General features: G+C 38.4%; 1 protein-coding gene across 2 annotated transcripts in view; it reads right to left on the bottom strand.

Moving 5' to 3' along the window:
• PREX2 (phosphatidylinositol-3,4,5-trisphosphate dependent Rac exchange factor 2) overlaps positions 1-22,612 on the bottom strand; it is a gene marked incomplete in the record, with an annotated part of 373,689 nt that overhangs the window by 43,304 nt on the left and 307,773 nt on the right. For both annotated transcript variants that reach the window (XM_027772626.1, XM_027772627.1), the window contains 2 exon segments: positions 19,442-19,632; positions 20,452-20,518. In XM_027772626.1, the coding sequence (XP_027628427.1) occupies positions 19,442-19,632; positions 20,452-20,518 (258 nt within the window).

Below are 22,612 nucleotides of genomic sequence, written 5' to 3'. Positions count from 1 at the left end.
ATTATAAAATATTACTAAGAACGAGTCCTTTAAAAATTCAAACAAAAGTAATTTTTAAAATCATCAATTGATAGTTACTTACATAAGACTTTTAAAATAGTCTATATGAACTGAGAATCACTGTATTATTTATCTTCATTTGAAATGAAAACGATTCTAGTAACCACACTGATAACTTTCTTTTTAGTTGTCTTTATATGTTAATTTCTAGAGTTCACTCTAACAAGTGCTGATCCTTCAGGGCCTGTACTATGGTTACATGATAGGTTATACAAGCATCTGTTGGCTGGGGACAGAGACACATGACTCTGAAAATTCAACCTGCATTTGTAATTTTGTTAAATGTGAAAATATATTTCAACTTCCAGGCAAACAAGAAATAAGTGCCTTTTGGAAACAGATCCCTTTCAATTTAGTGGTGCTATGTAGATATACTGATTTACCTCTGCCTATATGGCCTTTACTTGCCACAACTTTATATACATTTTAAAGCAAATTTCTCTTTTTTTTTTTTTTTTTTTTTTTTAAAGTTTTTGCCATAGGATGCATGTGCTACAGAAGGGAAACATAAATCTTTTAAAGTTTTTGCCATAGGGTGCATGTGCTACAGAAGGGAAACATAAATGAAGGAGAGTGAGAAATAATTCCTTGGGGGATGGCCATGCCACAGTCCCTGCTCTTCCATTCCCCTCTTGGGATTTTGGGCATGCATGCACACAAAGTGCCTGTCATGTGTTTTAAACTGCCTGGTTTGAGCACACAAGGTCTGGGACTCAAACCACAGTTGGCCAGGTGGGAGTCCAGTGCTTTAACCACCACACCAGCAGCTGGCCTCAAAGCTAATTTCTACAGTGTAGTAAAGAAAACCAGCCTAATACAGTCAATGACATAGTCAATAGCAAGCTTGACATTCATGGTTATTTTGTATTTTAACAATGGTGACAGACTGGCCTTGCCAGACTGCTTCCTTCTCACCCCTGTGTGGGGCTCTATACACAGGGTGGTCGTGATGCCCACCAAATGAAGCTGGGTGCAAGTGAACCTCTGATGCAGTGATGCCCTTTGATGGTTCTACTAACAATCCCCATTGGATCACAGAACGTCAGGCATGCTAGTTAAAAATGCAGAATCTTGTTTCCTGGAGAAGATTTACCTTCACAACAAAGCACAGAGAAACAAAGCACAGAGACAAAAGTAATTCATATTTCTACATCTGTAGTGTTTTGGTCCAAAGACATCACAGCCTAAACAGAATCAGGAGGCCTGAGCTCCAACCACCCACCTTCCCACCTGGCCACACCAAGGGTCTGACATGGCTGAAAGCCCAGTATTGAAAAATACGGAGTGAAGAGTATGAGGACAAAAACTCCCTGAGACAAGTTCTTAGATGGAAACATTGATTTCAGATTTCTTGGTCTCACTAACAATTTCTTTGACACGGCCTTTATTCTTTCAGGTAGCCTCTAGAAATTTCTACCCACTCATTCCCACTGGCTAAAGAAACAAAAGAGAGGGAGGAAAATGGCATCTTTGTTTTTAGACTCACTAAGACTCATGCTTCAAGTATTATAACATGTGTAGAATACTGATTTATATTGGTTAAAGAAAAACAGTTGGCTATTAAGCAGGGGTAGGAATAAAGAACCAAAACAAATTAAAATACTGCATTGAATGGAAGGATGCTGCAGTTAAGAAATAAAGAGAAAATTTAGAAATCCCTGAAGCAAGCTCTTTGATTGCCTGTAATAACTGGCACGGGTACAAGAGAGAAGTTAAAAAGCCAGAGTGCTTATTCAATACCTTAAGAAGCTTCAATTTGGCAAAAAATAACTATGTATAAAACAGGTATGTGCATAATATAAATAGCATAAATCTCTGTAGGAACAAAAACGCAAAAAATATTAAGTACTGTCATTTGTTAATAAAACAGAATAAATAAAATCTCTACTGAAACATAACTGTACATCTAATGAAGAAATATAATCATACATCCATCTCTAAGTGGATTTGAAGACCCTCTGAAGACAGGGGAAGAATGAGAGTGCTTCAGAACGGTCCTCTTTACTGGCTGGTTTGCACATGAGGACAATCTTTTCGGGAGCTGCAAAAATTTTGTGGAAAAAAAATGAATTAAATACATGTTCATATTGATTTAAAAGATTTGAAATTCATATGTAGTTTATTCCTAATAAGTATTTGCCATGAACCTTTTGAAGACTCACATTACCCAAAAATGTTCATACTCTATGACACAGCAATTCTACCTGAAGAATATTTTTGTTTTTTTGCCTAATGAAAAATAAAACTGAAACTTGAACAGCAGCATATAAAAAGATGCTTCTTTATAAACATTATGTGCAATGGAGAAAGAAATCACTAAGCTAATAGTTCAGTAAATTTTGGTATACTAACTGGTTGAAAAAATATGCAGAAAATTAAAATGAGAATGAAAATGTCTGTGCACATTTTGAAAATATATATATAAAACTGCTATGAGCCTAAAGCAGATTATTAAAGTATATGTAATGGTCTGATTTGTTGTTCCAACTTCATATGTTCAAACTTAATGACCAGTGTGATAGCATAAATTAAGCATCCCCAATTTGAAAATCTGAAATCCAAAATGCTCCTAAATCCGAAACAGATTTCTGAGTGCTGACATGATGCCGTAACTGGAAAATTCCACACTTAACCTCTGTGGCAGGTCAGAGTCAAAATGCTACAATATAAAAATATTGTACACAATTACCTCCAGGCTATGGTATGACGTATAGGTATACCTCATTTTATTGCAGTTTGCTTTACTGCACTCTGCAGACTCTTGTGTTTTTCACAAATTGAATGTTTGTGGCAACCCTGTGTTGGACCTATTGTCACCCTGTTTCCAGAGCACAGGCTCACTTTGTGTCTCTGCATCACATTTTGATAATTGTCACAGAATTTCTTTCAAATCTTCCCATTTTTATATAGGTTATGGTGGTCAGCAATTTCTGATGCTGTTATTGTAATCTGGGGGAGTGCACCATGAACCACACCCATATAAGACAATGAATTTAATAAATGCTGTGCCTGTGCTGACTGCTCCACCCATTGGCTATATCTCTCCCTCTAGTCAGGTCTATTTCCTGAGACACAAAAATATTGACTGAGGCTAACTAATAACCCTACGATGTCTTCTAAGTGCTCAAGGGAAAGGAAGAGTTGCATGTCTATAATTTTGAATAAAAAACTAGAAATGTGGAAACTTAGTGAGAAAACCATGATGAAAGCCAAGATAGGCTCCCTGGGCCAAACAAATAGTCAAGTTTTAAATGAAAAGAAAAAGTTCTTGAAGGAAATTAAAAGTACTACTTCAGTGAACATACAAATGATAAGAAAGCAAAACAGCCTTGTTGCAGAAATGGAGAAAATTTTAGTGGTCTGGATGGGTGATTAAATCAGCCACACCATTCTCTTAAGCCAACGCCTACTTCAGAGCAAGGCTCTAACATTCTATAAAGACTGAGAGGGCAGGAAGATGGAGAAGATGAAGAAGAAAAGTAGGAAGCCAGCAGAGGTTTAGAGAAAGAAGACACTTGCATAACATAAAAGTACAAGGTGAAGCAACAAGTATGTAGAATCTTCATCAAAACATCCAGAAGGCACAGCTAAGATTATTGATAAATGTGTTTAGTATACTAAACAACAAATCTTCAATGTAGACGAAACAGTCTTCTTCCATGAAATGTGTCATCCCAGACTTCTGTAGTTAAAAATAAGTCAATGCCTGGCTTCAAAGTTTTGAAAAATAGGCTGACTCTCTTTGTTAGGGGCTAATGTAGCTGGTGACTTTAAGTTGAAGCCAATGCTCATATACCATTTCGAAAATCCTAGGACCCTCAAGAATAATGGTAAATCTACCTTGCCTATGTTCTATAAATGGAACAACAAAGCCTGAATGACAGCACATCTGTTTACAGCACGGTTCACTGAATATTTTAAACCCACTATTGCTCAGACAAAAACAATCTAACAAAAACCTTTAAAAACATTACACCTTGGGGCTGGCAGATGACATGGTGGTTAAAGGCATTGGATTCCCACATGGCTGACCATAGTTCAAATCCCAGACCTGGTGGCTTGCTTTCTTGCTTTCCTTTTCTATGTCTCTTTTTGCTCAAAAAAAAAAAAAAAAAAAAAAGTCTTAAAAAAAATTACAACTCAGTGATGATATACCTGGTAGCCCAAGAGCTCTGATGGAGATATACATGAGGAGATTAATGTTGTTTTCAAACCTGCTAATACAGTATCCATTCTGTATGCCATGATCAAGGAGTCATTTTGACTCTCAAACCTTATTATTTAAGAAATATATTTCAAAAGGCTATGGCTACCATAAACAGTGATTCCTCTGATGGATCTGGGCTAACTAAATTGAAAACCTTACAGAAAGTATTCACCATTCTAGATTGCTTCAAGAGTATTTGTGATTCATGGGACATAGTCAAAATACCAACTAACAGGAGTTTGAAAGAAGTTAATTTAGTCCTCATGGATAACTTTTTTTTTTTTTTTGACAGGTTTTTGCTATAGGGCACGTGCGCTCACCAGACAGACAGAAAGAGACAGAAAGCGAGAAATCACTCCCGAGGGGGGATGACCACGCCACAATCCCTTCTCCTCCATTCTCCTCTCGGGATCTTGGGCATGCACACACACGCGCCCGGCGTGAGATTTAAGCCACTGGGTCCAGGAAGCGAACTGCGGTTGACTACGTGGGAGTCCAGCGACACAGCCATTACGCTAACTGCTGGTCCCACTCATGGATAACTTTGAAGGGTACAAGACTTTAGTAGAGAAAGTAACTGCAGATGTGATAAAAACAGCGAAAGAACTAACATTATAAGTTTGGCCTAAAGATATGACTGAATTGCTGTAATCTCATGATAAAACTTTAATGGATGAGGACTTGCTTCTTATGGATGAACAAAAATATGGTTCCTTGAGATGGAATATGTTCCTAATGAAGATGCTGGAAACACTATTGAAATGATCACAAACGATTTATACTGCTATATAAACATACTTGAAAATCAGTGACTGGATTTAAGAAGATTGACTCCAAATTTTAAAGAAGTTCTACTGTGGGAAAAAAATGTTTTAAGTAATACTGCATATAACACAGAAATCTTTTGTGAGAGGAAGAGTTAATTAATGCAGCAAACATCACTGTTGTCTTTTTTTTTTTTTTTTTTTTTGGGGGGGTTTTTGCTTTGGGGGCGTGCGACCCACCCGAATCAGAGAGAGAGACAGAAAGGGAGAAATCAACCCCCAGGGGGAATAGCCATGATGCAATCCCTTCTCCTCTATTCTCCTCTCGGGATCTTGGGCACATACACACACGCACCTGGCATAAGTTTAAGCCACCGGGTCCGGGATTCAAACTGCGGTTGACTACATGGGAATTCAACGACATAGCCATTACGCTAACTGCTGGTCCCACTGTTGTCTTATTTTTAAGAGATTTCCACAACCACCCAACCTTTGGTAACCACCATTCTGATCAGTTAACAGCCATCAACACTGAGGTGTGACCCTCTGCCCACAAAAAGATTATGAAATGCTGAGGATTCAGAAGATCTTTGGCATTTTTTATCAATAAAGTATTTTTAATTGAAGGCATATATATATGTATACACACACACACACACACACACACATACATATATATATATATATAGTCAGACATAATACTATTACATGGTATGCAGTAGTCTACTCAGACTAAATCATAGTGTAAACACAACTTTTATGTGCATTGGGAAACAAAAAAAATTCATGTGACTTGCCTTCCTGAAAATTTTTTATTGCAGTGGTCTGGAACCAAATCCAAGCTATGACTATATGTAAAAATAAATGAATTTTGTGTTTAGACTTGGATCCCATTCTTGAGATACTTCATTACACATATGCAAATACCATATTCCAAAACTCAGAAAAATCCCCAATCCAAACACTTGGGTCCCAAGTGTTTCAAATAAGGGCTATTCAACCCGTTTTAAAAAGTAGTTCTTTGGGACCAGCAGTTAGGGTAATGGCTCTGTCGCTGGATTCCCATGTAATCGACTGCAGTTTGAGTCCCAGACCCGGTGGCTTAAACTCACGCCAGGCACATGTGCATGTGTGCCCAAGATCCCAAGAGGAGAATGGAGGAGAAGGGATTGTGACATGACCATCCACCGTGGGGGGTGATTTCTCGCTTTCTATCTCTATGTCTCTCTCTGTCTTTCTGGCGAGCGCACGCGCCCTATAGCAAAAACCTCTCAAAAAAAAAAAAGTAGGGCTTTAAGGAGATGATTAAGTCATAAGGGTAGAATGCTCATGAATAGATTAGCATGTAAGGACACAGTGTTCAAGGTGCCATCTTGGAAGCAGACATCAAAATCTTCACCAGACACCAAAGTTGGTGGTGCCCTGACCTTTGATTTTCTAGACTCTCGAACTGTGAGGGAATAAATTTCTGTTCTTTGTAAATTACTCAACCTCAGAAATTTTGTTATAGAAGCACAAATGACCTAAGTTACTATATACACTAATAAAAATTATGTTCTAATATATATTTTTTGATAAAAGAAAAAATATGAAAGATGATCAAAATAAAAATGAAATAGAATATAAAATTTGGGAATTTTTTCTACTTATTAAACTACCTTTGAAACATGTTTATATTAATTAAAAGGCAAAACTCAGCAGCTAGGGGTGGCACAGTAAAATGCAACTGAACTCATATGGGGAAAGTCCCAGGTTTGAATCCTGGGGGATCTTTCTGTGCATGCCAGTTGTGCATTTGTGTTATACAGGCTGTTTGGTGTTGGGAGTGGATCAAGGTGTGAGGACCCTGTTGGGGGTGACTCTATTTCTCATAGAAGAAATAAATAAATAAACTTAGGAAAAGAGAATAGAAGAAATAAATAAATAAACTTGGGAAAAGAGGACAAAAATTTTATCTAGAAGGGACCATCTTATTCTACAACTCAGTAGCAATGGAAACATTAGACTTGGTTGAAGTAGATGGTTGAAGGGATTAGGGACAGGAAAGTTCATCAGAAGACTTGTAATTCACAAAGGGTTGCCCTAGGAAAGAGAATTTAATATCAACAAAGCCAGGATAAATGCTCTGAGAAGATTTTAATAATTAATTCTGAATTCTATTATTACTAATCTCATATTCACTGTTGTATGTAGCTTCGGCATGTGACTCAGGTTGGTGTTAGAACATCTAGACATTAATGCTAATTAAATCTGCATTTTCATTTCAAAAATCCACATTCTTCCCTGTAATATCAAATATATGCAGTACAACTTAATACCTAAAAAAACTATTTTAGATCCTATTTTTTTTTGCCTAATATAAATCAGAAAAGGCAAGAAACTGAATACTGTGAATACCATATTGCTGACTATTTTTCATTTTGATTTTAAAAATAAACGACAAAAATAGCTTGCGTAATATTTATTCTGATTCACACTGTGAATTTCTCCCCCATGTCAGAACTTGAGGGTAAGCCTCTGTGTTAAATGTTTCATGCAGGTGTGGATCTGCTTGGGTTCTTCTCTGTCTGAATTAGAATTACTGTGGGACTATTTTAGGAACAGCCTTCTGTAGGATTTTTGAGTTCCAATATAAATTAGCACACATTTTATCACCATGAAATCTCTAAGCACAGCCTTCCCTTAAAAACTAAAGATGCTACTTTCCCATTTTATTCTACATAATAGAGAAATAAAACTATGATGTTCAAATAGTTTTAAATTAAATTCAGCACCTATCATAGGGTTTTAGTGCCTACACCTTAGTAAATATCTCTCCAAATTAATGAACTAAAGTTATATATATATTCAAATTGCAGAAATGAAAAAAGCCAAGCTATTTTAAATTTCAGTATTATTTATGATTCTAACACATCAATCAATGAATACAGCAATTATAAATAGTTGCAGGACATTGATCTGTTTCCTTATACAGCACAAGTCAAGTTCTAAAATTGCTCATGGAACATCTGAGAGAGTAATTTGGACGACTTGGTCATGGTCTCTAGGATGAAATGGCAGATTTAATTCAATTACTTTCAGTAAATTAATTCCGAGCGAAGAGTATATGCTTGTAGTTTCAAAATCCAAAGTGTCTCCTGCGTTGTCTTAGTGTACCCAGTCTTCAGAAAAATACCATTTGGTACCAGGTAACAGAAGAACCCAAACGATCAAGGAAGGCCATGACACTTTGTTGAGGCCACAATGGGCTCCTTGCTTCCTTGAACATATTAGTCTCATGATCACCTGAGAACATTTATACTATTCCCTGTGAATGAATGTTTTTTTTCTCTGAGATATTGGCACAACTCACTCCTTCTTTTCTTAGAGAGTAACCCATAGAATGGTGTACCCTGTTTTCCTATCCTCTCATCTTTCAATCATCTTATTACTGTTCTCTTTTGTATTTATTCCACCTGCCACATTACATATACACATATTTACTTTATCATCTACTTCTCCCCAACACAATGTACATTTTATTTAAAATATTATATATACTATATATTAGTTCTGGGGACCAGCAGTTAGTGTAATTGCTATGTCGCTGGACTCCCAAGTAATCGACCGCGGTTTGAGTCCCGGATCCGGTGGCTTAAAACTCACGCTGGGTATATGTGTGTGCATGCCCAAGATCCTGAGAGGAGAATGGAGGAGAAGGGACTGTGGTGTGGCCATTCACCCTGGGGGGTTTCCTTCTCCTCCATTCTCCTCCTGGGATTTGGTGGACACATGCATATGCATTCAGCATGGTTTTTAAACTGCTGGGTTTGGGACTTGAATGCATTTTTTCTACTTATTAAACTACCTTTGAAACATGTTTATATTAATTAAAAGGCAAAACTCAGCAGCTAGGGGTGGCACAGTAAAATGCAACTGAACTCATATGGGGAAAGTCCCAGGTTTGAATCCTGGGGGATCTTTCTGTGCATGCCAGTTGTGCATTTGTGTTATACAGGCTGTTTGGTGTTGGGAGTGGATCAAGGTGTGAGGACCCTGTTGGGGGTGACTCTATTTCTCATAGAAGAAATAAATAAATAAACTTAGGAAAAGAGAACAAAAATTTTATCTAGAAGGGACCATCTTATTCTACAACTCAGTAGCAATGGAAACATTAGACTTGGTTGAAGTAGATGGTTGAAGGGATTAGGGACAGGAAAGTTCATCAGAAGACTTGTAATTCACAAAGGGTTGCCCTAGGAAAGAGAATTTAATATCAACAAAGCCAGGATAAATGCTCTGAGAAGATTTTAATAATTAATTCTGAATTCTATTATTACTAATCTCATATTCACTGTTGTATGTAGCTTCGGCATGTGACTCAGGTTGGTGTTAGAACATCTAGACATTAATGCTAATTAAATCTGCATTTTCATTTCAAAAATCCACATTCTTCCCTGTAATATCAAATATATGCAGTACAACTTAATACCTAAAAAAACTATTTTAGATCCTATTTTTTTTTGCCTAATATAAATCAGAAAAGGCAAGAAACTGAATACTGTGAATACCATATTGCTGACTATTTTTCATTTTGATTTTAAAAATAAACGACAAAAATAGCTTGCGTAATATTTATTCTGATTCACACTGTGAATTTCTCCCCCATGTCAGAACTTGAGGGTAAGCCTCTGTGTTAAATGTTTCATGCAGGTGTGGATCTGCTTGGGTTCTTCTCTGTCTGAATTAGAATTACTGTGGGACTATTTTAGGAACAGCCTTCTGTAGGATTTTTGAGTTCCAATATAAATTAGCACACATTTTATCACCATGAAATCTCTAAGCACAGCCTTCCCTTAAAAACTAAAGATGCTACTTTCCCATTTTATTCTACATAATAGAGAAATAAAACTATGATGTTCAAATAGTTTTAAATTAAATTCAGCACCTATCATAGGGTTTTAGTGCCTACACCTTAGTAAATATCTCTCCAAATTAATGAACTAAAGTTATATATATATTCAAATTGCAGAAATGAAAAAAGCCAAGCTATTTTAAATTTCAGTATTATTTATGATTCTAACACATCAATCAATGAATACAGCAATTATAAATAGTTGCAGGACATTGATCTGTTTCCTTATACAGCACAAGTCAAGTTCTAAAATTGCTCATGGAACATCTGAGAGAGTAATTTGGACGACTTGGTCATGGTCTCTAGGATGAAATGGCAGATTTAATTCAATTACTTTCAGTAAATTAATTCCGAGCGAAGAGTATATGCTTGTAGTTTCAAAATCCAAAGTGTCTCCTGCGTTGTCTTAGTGTACCCAGTCTTCAGAAAAATACCATTTGGTACCAGGTAACAGAAGAACCCAAACGATCAAGGAAGGCCATGACACTTTGTTGAGGCCACAATGGGCTCCTTGCTTCCTTGAACATATTAGTCTCATGATCACCTGAGAACATTTATACTATTCCCTGTGAATGAATGTTTTTTTTCTCTGAGATATTGGCACAACTCACTCCTTCTTTTCTTAGAGAGTAACCCATAGAATGGTGTACCCTGTTTTCCTATCCTCTCATCTTTCGATCATCTTATTACTGTTCTCTTTTGTATTTATTCCACCTGCCACATTACATATACACATATTTACTTTATCATCTACTTCTCCCCAACACAATGTACATTTTATTTAAAATATTATATATACTATATATTAGTTCTGGGGACCAGCAGTTAGTGTAATTGCTATGTCGCTGGACTCCCAAGTAATCGACCGCGGTTTGAGTCCCGGATCCGGTGGCTTAAAACTCACGCTGGGTATATGTGTGTGCATGCCCAAGATCCTGAGAGGAGAATGGAGGAGAAGGGACTGTGGTGTGGCCATTCACCCTGGGGGGTTTCCTTCTCCTCCATTCTCCTCCTGGGATTTGGTGGACACATGCATATGCATTCAGCATGGTTTTTAAACTGCTGGGTTTGGGACTTGAATGCAATCAATAAAGTGGGAGTCCAGTGTCTTAACCACTGCTTACCCTACAATGTACATTATATTAGCGTAAAAACTATTTATTTTCAATACCATATCCCTGCGACTAGAAGGATGCTAATAGATAATTGGTATTAGTGTTCAATGCACGTGTACTGAATGAACAAAGAATGAAAGAATGAATGAATGGGAACAGATGGAATGAAGATGGATTTGTCAGAAGGGAGTGATCACTTCTCTTCTAGTAAAGTTACAAAATAATATTTCATTTATTCAGTTGCACATGATATTTTCAATTATGCTCTTCAAAGGCTTTTAATAGAGCACAAAGTACATAGAAATTAAAATGAAAAGGAAAATTCCATATAGTTTGTCAGGCACAAAAATGCACTGCTCCTTTCAGAGAAATAGTCTCGCCATGTTCTGTAAGCAAGATTGTGCTGTGTAGGACCCGAGTACTAGAACTTGGTCATATCAAGTCTAATGGAATCTGTGGATATTGGTTCAAGTGCTTGGCCTTGCCAGACACCAGGCTGCCTGTGGCTGCAGGTCCTAACGGCGGGGAGCCTTGGCTCATCCCCTCCCCACTTGCCTTTGGACTCTCAGGACACTTTGGAGATTTGGATCTTTCCTTTGGTCCAGCTCAGCAGCTTAGTTGGAGTCGCACCTGTTCTTTAGAAACGGGGAAGACTTTGGGTCACCCTGGACCAGTGACAACAGTACAGCGTAGTGGTGAGCAACAGGAGGAGGAGCAGAAGAGAGATCACCAATTTTCTACTCCTGCATACCTTTGAACACTCAGAGATACCTTGAATAATTGAGGAATGAATATATAGATCATCAGATGACTAGGAACAATCCTAGAGGCACAAGAAATATGAGCAATCAACAAAATGTCTCTCCTACAAGGGTAGACATCAATTCTGCATCACCCACAGACAACACAATGGAAGTTGTGGAAATGTCAGACAAGGAATAGAGAATATTTGTAGTGACCAAACTAATTGAGATGCAAGAGAAAAGAGATAACGAGCTCCAGGAGATGAGGAAGTTCTTTCGCTATTTGAATGAAGAAATAGACACCATAAAAAAAGAATCAAATGAAATTGTTAAGGATGAAGAATGTGATACAGGAAATTAAAACCTCCCTCGAAAGTATTAAAAGTAGATTTGATCACACAGAAGATCAAATCTCGAATGTAGAAAACAAAACCTCTGACCTAGAAAAAATATAAAAAAATAGAGAAAACAACCAAGAAAAATGAAGAAATTATACGAGAAATACTAGATACCATCAAGCGCCTCAACATCTGGATAACTGGTATCCCAGAAGAGGAAGAAAATAATAAGGGCATTGATAATTTATTTCATAAAATCCTGGAAGGAAAATTTTCCAAACTTAGAGAGGCATTCGAATAGCAAGGTCCAAGAAATATATAGGACCCTAAATAGACGGCATCCAAGAAGATCCTCTCCAAGACACATCATAGCCAGATTGGCCAAAACTACAAACAAAGACAAGATACTAAAATTGGCAAGAGAGAAACATAAGTTACTTACCAAAGTCATCCCAGTGGGCTAACATTGGCCCTCTTGTCAGAAACAATGCAGGCAAAGAAAGAATTGATAAATACAGTCAAAGTGTTAAATGAAAAATGATTTTAACCAATAATACTATACCTGGCAAGACTATCCTTCATGTGGGAAAAAAGATTAAAAAAAAAAATTCTCAGATAAACAAAACCTGAAAGAATTTACCAACTCCAGGCTAGCTCTTCAAGAGGTTCTAAAGAGAGTGCTATACCAGGAAAACTAAAAAGTCAGACAGACAGTTTTGATAACAAAGTAACAACCAAGAAAATGGCTCACTTAATGACAGAAACAGGTTCAGAAATATCGATAACAACATTGAATGCTAATGGGTTCAATTTTCCAATTAAGACACACAGACAGGCTGAATGGATTTTTTTTAAAAAAAAGAAAAACAGAAACCCTCTACCTGTTGCCTCTACCAGAAACACACCTTATGGATAAAGACATACATAGACTAAAAGTGAAGAGCTGGAAAAATATATTCCATGCAAATGGAAATCAAATAAAAAGGCTGGAGTTGCGATACTGATTTCAGACAAAATAAGTTTCAAGACAAAGACTGTAAGAAGAGGCAAAGAAGGGCATGATATAATCGTAAATGGGCTAATTCAGTAAGACATAACACTTACATATGCACCCAACTCAGGAGCACCTAAATATGTGAAGGAGAGACTGCTGGAGCTAAAAGGAGAGATAGGGTGCAACACTGGAACTGTTGGGGATCTCAACAACCTATTGTCTCCTTTAGACAGATCTAGACAAAAAAATAAATAAAGAGATACAGGACCTAAATGATACTATAAATCAAATGGGCTTGACAGACATCTATAGAAATTTCGACCCTAAGACCACAAAATACACGTTTTTCTCACTCTGGCATGGAACCTTCTCAAAGACTGACTGTATGATAGGACACAAATCAAGCCTTTACAGATTCAAAGGCATAGAAACTATATCCAGTATCTTCTCTGACCATGATGGAATTAAACTCAATTTTAATTTCAAGAAGCACCCTCGAAAATACACAAACTAAACAACCTACTTCTGGATGACTTTTTAACTACTGAAGAAATTAAGTCTGAAATAAAAATTTAAAAAAAACTTATGGAAACAAATGATAATGAGTACAGGAGTTTCTACAATCTATGGGACACAGAAAAAAAAACAGTCATAAAAGGGAAATTCATAGCAATTAGTGCGCATAAGAAAAAGATGGAAAGGTGGCAATAGACAACCTAACATCATGCTTCAGGGATTTTTTTTTTTTTTTTGAGAGATTTTTTTCGCTATAGGGCGCGCACACTCGCCAGACAGACAGAGAGAGACATAGAGACAGAGAGCAAGAAATCACCCCCCAGGGGGGGATGGTCACACCGCAATCCCTTCTCCTCCATTCTCCTCTCAGGATCTTGGGCACGCACGCACACGCGCCCGGCGTGAGTTGTAAGCCACTGGGTCTGGGACGCGAACCGCAGTCGACTACGTGGGAGTCCAGCGACATAGCCATTACACTAACTGCTGGTTCCCAGGGATTTTTTTTTTTTCAAAAACAAAAACAAGAACAACAAAAAATGCCAGGTGAAAAGAAATCATAAATATTTGAGAAGAAATAAATGAAATAGAAAATAAACGAACTATACAGGAAATAAATGAAAGCAAAAGCTGGTTCTTTGAAAAGATTAAGAAAATTGACACACCCTTAGCTAGACTGATAAAGAAGAAAGAAACCAGATAAATCAAATACATGATGAAATAGGCAGCATTACAACAGACATAATAGAAATGCAAAATGTCATTAGAGGATACTATGAGCGACTATATGCCAACAAACAAGAGAACATGGAGGAGATAGACAAATTCCTGGATGCATATACTCTACCAAGACTGAATCAGGAGGACATAGAGAACCTGAATAAACCCATAAGCAGCCATGAGATTGAATCAGTAATAAATAACCTCCCAACAAAGAAAAGCCCAGGTCCGGATGGCTTCACTTCTGAATTCTACAAACTTTTAAGGAAGAGTTTACCCCATTATACTCAAATTATGTCCAGAGATCTGCAAGGAAAGAAACCTTCCCAATTCATTTTATGAAGCCTCCATCATCCTCATTTCCAAAAAAGGAAAACTACAGACCAGTATCTCTGATGAATATAGATGCAAAAATTCTCAGTAAGATACTTGCAAATCATATCCAACAACATATAACAAAGATTATTCATCACTACCAGATAGGCTTTCTGCCAGGGATGCAAGGTTGGTTCAACATACACAAAACCATAAATGTAATATACCATATTAACAGAAAGAAAGAAAAAAAACATATGATCATTTCAATTGATGCAGAGAAAGCATTTGATAAACTAAAACATCCTTTTGTGATTAAGACTTTCAGTAAGATTAGTATAGGAGGGTCATTTTGCAACACAATAAACATCATATATAAAAAAACCCTATAGCTAACATTATACTGAATAGGGGAAACCTAAAAGCTTTTCCACTAAAAACTGGTACTAGACAAGGCTGCCCACTTTTTTCACTACTTTTTGATATAATGCTGGAAGTCTTACCAATACAATCAGAAAAGAGAAAAATATAAAAGGCATTTGAATAGGCAAAAAAGAGCTGAAAATATCTTTATTTGCAGGTGACATGATGGTATACTTAGAAGACCCAAAGATTTCCACAAAAATATTTCTCAAAGTAATAAATGAATACAGTAAAGTGGCAGGATACAAAATCAACATAAAAAAATCTATATTATTTTTGTATATGAACAACAAGTTGCATGAAGTAGAGTTGAAGAAAGAAATCTCTTTTACCATACCCACAAAATGTATAAGATACCGGGAACCAGTAGTTAGCGTAATGGCTATGTCGCTGGACTCCCACGTAGTCGACCGCGGTTCATGTCCCGGACCTGGTGGCTTAAAACTCATGCCGGGCGCGTGTGCATGAGTGCCCAAGATCCCAAGAGGAGAATGGAGGAGAAGGGATTGCGGCATGACCATCCCCCCTGGGGGGGGTGATTTCTCGCTTTCTGTCTCTATGTCTCTCTCTGTCTGGCTAGCGCACGTGCCCTATAGCGGAAAACCTCTCAGAAAAAAAAATGTATAAGATACCTATGGGTAAATCGAAGTAAGGAAGTCAAAGACCTTTACAAAGAAAACTATGAAAATTTTTAAAAAGATATTGAAAAGGACATAAAAAAGTGGAAGGACATCACATGTTTCTGATTGGAAGAATTAACATAATCAAAATGGCAATTCTACCCAAACTAATCTACATATTTAATGCAATTCCAATCAAAATACCAGAGACAGTCTTCAAAGACCTAGAAAAAAACAATCATAAAATTTCCCTGGAATCATAAAAGATCTCATATTGCCAAAGTAATTCTGCATAAGAAGAGTAGAGTGGGTGGCATATCACTCCCTGACCCCAAAATATACTATAAAGCTGTGGTCATCAAAACAGTATGGTATAGGCACAAAAACAGACATGTGGACCAATGGAATAGAATAGAGACCCCAGAAATAAACACCAAAGCTTACAGTCAACTGATTTTGACAAAGCATACCAACCAATCCACTGGGAAAGGAAAACCTTTTTATTAAATGGTCCTGGAAAAACTGGGTTTTCTCCTGCAGAAAGATGAAACTGAACCCCCATCTTTCACTATTAACAAAAATCAACTCAAACTGAATCAATGATCTGAACCTAAGACCTCAAACTATAAAACTACTAGTGGAAAACACCAGGGAAACTCTGAGAGATACTGGGTTTGGCAAAGACTACTTAAATAAGACTCCCAAAGCAAAGGCAATAATCCCTAAAATAGACAAGTGAGACGATATCAGATTACGAAGTTTCTGCACAGCAAAGAACATAGTAACAAGTGTAAATCAACAGCTCTCTGAATGGGAAAATATTTTTGTAAAATATACCTCACATAAGGGACTGATAACCATAATTTATAGGGAACTCAAGCAGCTTACTTAAGAAAAAGTTTATCCCAATTAAACAATGGGAAAATGAGCTGAACAAAAATCTCTCAAAGGAAGACATATGAACAGTCAAAAAAACATATGTGGAAATGTTCAACATCACTCATCATAAGTGAGGTGCAGATTAAAACCACGAGATACCATCTAACCCCTGTCAGAACGGCGAAGATTAAAAATACAAAAAGTGATAAGTATTGGTGGGGATGTGGGGAAAAGAGAACTCTCCTAAACTCTTGGTGGGAATGTAAACTGGTTCAGCCACTGTGGAAAACAATATGGAGGTTCCTCAAAGATCTACAAATAGAACTGCCATTTGACCCAGTAATCCCAATTCTGGGTATCTACCCAAAGGACAGGACAATGCTCAGTAAGAAAAGTGCTTGCACATCAATTCAAGATTGCTAAGACATAGAACCAACCCAAATGTCCACAAACATGAATGGATGGAAAAAGTGTGGCACATGTACTCTGTGGAATACTACTCGGCCATAAAAAACCAAAATCCTGGCATTTGATAGAAAGTGGTCAAAGACGGAGGATCTATTGCTGAGTGAGGCAAGCCAGGATATGAAAGAAAGATATTGTATAGATTCACTTAATGCATACCAACTACTGACACTTTATGTTAGAGATCAAAATATTGGAGGGCATAAAAGCAGTGAACATAGTTATGAATGCTGAAGACAATGTGGAATGGGGGTGGGGGGAGAAGGGAAGAGTATAGAGAAGGATAGCAAGAGCAAATAGAGGGGCATGACATTAGTGGGACACAGAAATGGCTTATTACCTGCTGATGATAACATGTGTAGTATTCTCAACTGGACTGGTCTGAGAAGTATTTCATGTTGGGTAAATCCTTTATACAAGTCAACTGATATATTGTGATTGAATGTTTAAAAAAATGAGAATAAACAATAATAATCTGAAAAAATGATGAAAAGCTATTTAATGATGAGGATGTGGATAGTAATGTCTTTGTCTTGAGTGATATACGTGCTAATTGTGCTGGAAAAAAAAATGAAATACACTGTAAAGATATATGTGATTCAATGTAATACAAAAAAGATTGTAATAATAAAATTAAATAATTTAAAAAAAAGTCTAATGGAATTTCACAGCAGCTTCTTAGTTGCTGCCACAAATGGACTTTCTCCTTTTACTACGTTCACAACCCTATACATCAAAATTCAATTTAAACATCACATACTCTGTGGAAAATTCCCAGAGCTAACCATTTCAAAAATCTCCTATTTTTCCCTTGAATCTTATTCTTTAGCTATAACTTTCCTAGGCATTTATGTTTTCTTGTACTCTAGCTTTTGGTATGTGATTTTTTTTATCATTATGGTATTAGTTTTTTATGTTATCATAATTTTTGCTATTTTTCCCCCTTTATTCATGATAGTACATGTGAGAGAGGATTACTGTCCACAGGGTCTGGTCACACCATAATCCCCTTGCTCTAGTCCTCCAGCCCATCAGATCTTAGGTACTTGCACATGGACCTGGCGTGTCAGGCAGGCTGGGCCCACTGGGACTTGTGTGGATGACCCGTGGAATATGACTTCTTTAGAGCAGCATGTTCTTGCTGTGCCTCAGGGCCAACCCTATTTTTTTGTTGTTTGCTCCTCATGCTTTATGACTCCAACATGAATGTGTCTCCACTTCATGACAACACACAACCACCAACACCAACTGAATTCGCTCGCATGCATTAAATAGCAAGTAAATTTGAATAAGTAAACAACATTCTTAAAATTGAATGGGCCTTGTCCTGCAAGGAGACTGTGTCTCGTGACAAAAGGCTAGCTCCCTACTCAGATGAAAAGGACTAAAGTTCTGCCCCACCACTTCCAACTGCATGGTTTCCTTCCCCTTGAAAATGGAGAAGAGGCAGAAAGGAGCAAATGGTTGTGAAGAGAGAACTTGACACATGGATTGCCATTCACATAACAAGTCCCTTGAGTCTGACATGGTTTTATGGATTCAATACACCTACCTTAGCTGCCCCAGGCAGAGCATGGCTACCCAAGACACACCCAGAATAGGGCCCATTCAGAGTTCTCCTGGCATTTTCAAGAGAGCATGCAGAGATCCAGCATCCCTGGACCATCTGAGTTTGCTCGGAGTAAGAAGCAAACAGCAATCTCAAGCAGCATCTAACTCCCAACACTGGATCTAGTTACAGAGACTGAATCCACTGAAGAGCACAGTGTCTATCAAGTGAAGGGGAAAAAACAGTACTCAAGCTAGTTGAGTCAGCTCCTACTAAGCAGATCCCCATAATGTGTAAAACGAATGAATATTTTTGTACCTAAAACACCAACGTGTGGGATCAGCAGTTAGCGTAATGGCTATGTCGCTGGACTCCCATGTCGTTGACCTTGGTTCGCATCCTGGACCCGGTGGCTTAAAACTCACGCTGGGTGCGTGTGCGTGCGTGCCCAAAATCCCGAGAGGAGAAAGGAAGAGAAGGGATTGCAGCATGGCCATCCCCCCTAGGGGGTGATTTCTTGCTTTCTGTCTCTCTGTCTCTCTCTCTCTGTCTGGTCAGTGCACACGCCCTATAGCAAAAACCTCTAAAAACGAAAAACAAAAAAAAACACCAATGTGTTACTATAAATGCCAAGAGGACTAGGTTCTGGACTACGATTATATAAAGGTAGGACTGTATTCCTTTGTCATTGAATCTATAAAAATGAAAACCAGAAAATATCCAACACCTATTCCAAATACACGTGAGCCCTTTGAATGTGTGCAGTTGTGACCAACTTATAAACAAACGCGAAATACAACGCGGGCCAGCCAAGAGGCCTCAGGGCGAGGACACTCACGCACCGGTGCACGCCGCTGCTGCACATGATGATGTGGCAGGCGCCCAGCCTATTGCACAGCTCCGAGGACACCGACAGCAGCCCGACTCCAGATGCGCTGCACGCTGTGTTCGCACAGGCAGCTGTGCGCTTGGATCTGATGAACGAGGCTACCAGTCGATAAAGTTCATCCAGAGCGTTGAGAGGCCTCATTAGCTGAGGAAAAGGAAAGTCAACAACAAGTTAAACGTGTTCAGTAGAAATTGTTTTATTTATTTATTTATTTATTTATTTATTTTTGGAGAGGTTTTTGCTACAGGGTGCATGCGCTCGTCAGAAAGACAGAGAGAGACAGAGAGACAGAAAGCGAGAAATCACCCCCCCAGGGGGATGGCCACACCACAATACCTTCTCCTCCATTCTCCTCAGGGTCTTGGGCATGCACACACACATGCCCGGCGTGAGTTTAAGTCACCAGGTCCGGGACTCAAACCGAGGTCGACTACATGGGAGTTCAATGACATAGCCATTACACTAACTGCTGGTCCGGAAATCCTTTTAAATAGGATACAATTCACAGTTGTTGCAGGTTTTAATGAATAGTCTAAAATAATATTTTGTTATGAAGAGAACAGAACTGGAAACTACAAATAGCTGGAATGACACATTGCTCAAGAATACCAGCAGATGGGACTAGCAGTTAGCATAATGGCTATGTCGCTGGACTCCCATTAGTCAACTGTGGTTCCAGTCCCAGACCCAGTGGCTGAAACTCATGTGGGGCGTGTGTGCATGCGTGCCCAAGACCCCGTGAAGAGAATGGAGGAGAAGGGATGGCGGCGTGGCCATCCCCTCTGGGGGGTGATTTCTCGCTTTCTGTCTCTCTGCCTCTCTCTGTCTGGTGAGTGCATGTGCCCTATATTTGCCCTATAGCAAAAAACCTCTCAAAAAAAAAAAAAAAAAGAACACCAGCAGAAAAATGAAAGGATCTAGGATAATAACAAAACATCGAAAAACTTAATCATGCATTTTTACCTTATCTACGTAGGCAGCTTTGGAGGTGGAGCTTGGTGGTGAGTTCGACTTGTCCAAGTAGAAGGCCCTGTAAGAATCAGAAGAGATACGGTAATTTATTATTAGAAAAAACTCAAAGTGGACGAATATGGTCAAGTTCCTCTGGCTTCCTTTAAGGACAAGTGAATAAAGGAAAGCGCTGAAAATTAGGATGGGTAGGTTACAAAAATTCAAAAGTTTTCCACTGAAAAATGATTAAAATAGGGCCAGTAGGTAGAGTGGTGGAAATGACGTTGGATTCCCACATGGCCAACCACGGTTTGAGTCCTGGACCCAGTGGCTTGAAAATCATACTGGGTGTGTGTGCTTGCGTACCCAAAATTCCAAGAGGAGACTGGAAGAGAAGAGACTGCAGCATGGCCATCCCCCATGGAGGGGGCGGTAATTTCTCACTTTCCCTCTTGGCAGATTGAAAAACATACTGGGTGTGTGTGCTTGCGTACCCAAAATTCCAAGAGGAGACTGGAAGAGAAGAGACTGCAGCATGGCCATCCCCCATGGAGGGGGCGGTAATTTCTCACTTTCCCTCTCTATCTCTCTGGCATATGCACACACCCTGTAGAAAAACCTAAAAAAAAAAAAAAAAAAAAGATTAAAGCTACCAACCAGCTCTCCCACACATGAAGGAAGAGATCATTTTACTATGTCTATGCTCAATTTCCTCATTTGTAACGTGGCAATAGCATTAGTTTCTGCTTCATGAGGCCGCCAGGAAGCATGAGTGAATCGAAGCAGATAAAATGCTCACAACCATGCATAGCACAGTGTAAGTGCTTATTGTAATAATTAATGTTATTACAAGAGTTGAAAAAATACATTTTTGTTGTGACTATTAGAGAACATTATTCAGTTTTCAATCACGGCAAAAATGTCAGATTTTAAAACTAAAATGAAAAAAAGCTTTATTTTTTAAGCAAGATACTAAGCCAAATCTTTTAGTCACTAAGCTATACTCAGATAGGAAATTAAATCTTTTTTGAGGATGCACTGTTGTTGTTGATTTTTTGTTTTGTTTTTATCACCACAATGCAATATGGTAATGACTAATTTAATACACTAAGCTGAATCCTACTGGCCTGCAATAATCCAAAGAATTACCGCTGTGTTTGCTTCCCTTTTAGCTCAACGCGAAGCAGAAATTGTTGAGGAATGACCTGTGAAGACAGGATTCATTAAGGTTTGATTTGACCTAGTATATATGAATTGTAGTAAAATGCATGGACCATAAAATTCACCTTTTTAGCCCTCTTTAAGTGTGCGATTCAATGGCACTCAGCATGTGCATGTTAACCATCTACTATCTGTTTCTGATGAGGTAAAGTTATTTTAAGATGTGAACATTTAATACTGATGTAACAAAGTAAGTCCCATAATATTTGAATGAGTTGTCTTATTAGATATTCAAATAAAGGCTGATTACATTGGTATTTCAGGGCACTTTTAGGACTTAAAAATATTGGCAGATTAGTACCAAATTCACAGGTAATGGGCAACATCAATGAGAAGAACTCTGCTCACTGCTGTCTTTTTGACTCCCACTAAACACACATGTGCATGTACACACGCACACATATCCATTGTGGGAAGCTGCACACCAGCGAGTCTGCCGAGGTTTCTCAGAGAGCAAACAATTGCCATGATTGGTTCCCTTTCCAAAAACCTGACCTTCAAACCCTTGCTCTGATTGGCCACTAGAATCCCTCAAATTTGCATATCCGGCACCTCATGATTGGTCGAAAAGCAACCAATCATAACCCACCGTTAACAACCAATCAGGGCCCACCGTTTACAACCAACCACGGTCCATCGTTTACAACCAATCACGGTCCACCGTTTACAACCAATCACGGCCCACCGTTTACAACCCACCAGAGTGTATATAACCACGACGCCTGACCCACAGTAGCTAGACGACGACGACGACCAGGAAGACGACAACTGAAGAGCTTGAAGAGCTGAAACACCGCGCAGTCTCCAGACGACCCTGAAGATCCTGAAGAGCTGACACTGCATCGTCTCCAGACGACCTGGGAGACCCTGAAGAGCTGTAACACTACATCGTCTCCGGACGACCCTGAAGAGCTGTGACACCACATCGTCTCCGTGCTGCTCACAGTAGACG

This window comes from Tupaia chinensis, unplaced genomic scaffold (assembly GCF_000334495.1).
Source record: "Tupaia chinensis unplaced genomic scaffold, TupChi_1.0 Scaffold000288_2, whole genome shotgun sequence".
NCBI lineage: Eukaryota > Metazoa > Chordata > Mammalia > Scandentia > Tupaiidae > Tupaia > Tupaia belangeri.
This window is presented reverse-complemented; position numbering and strand designations above follow the sequence as displayed.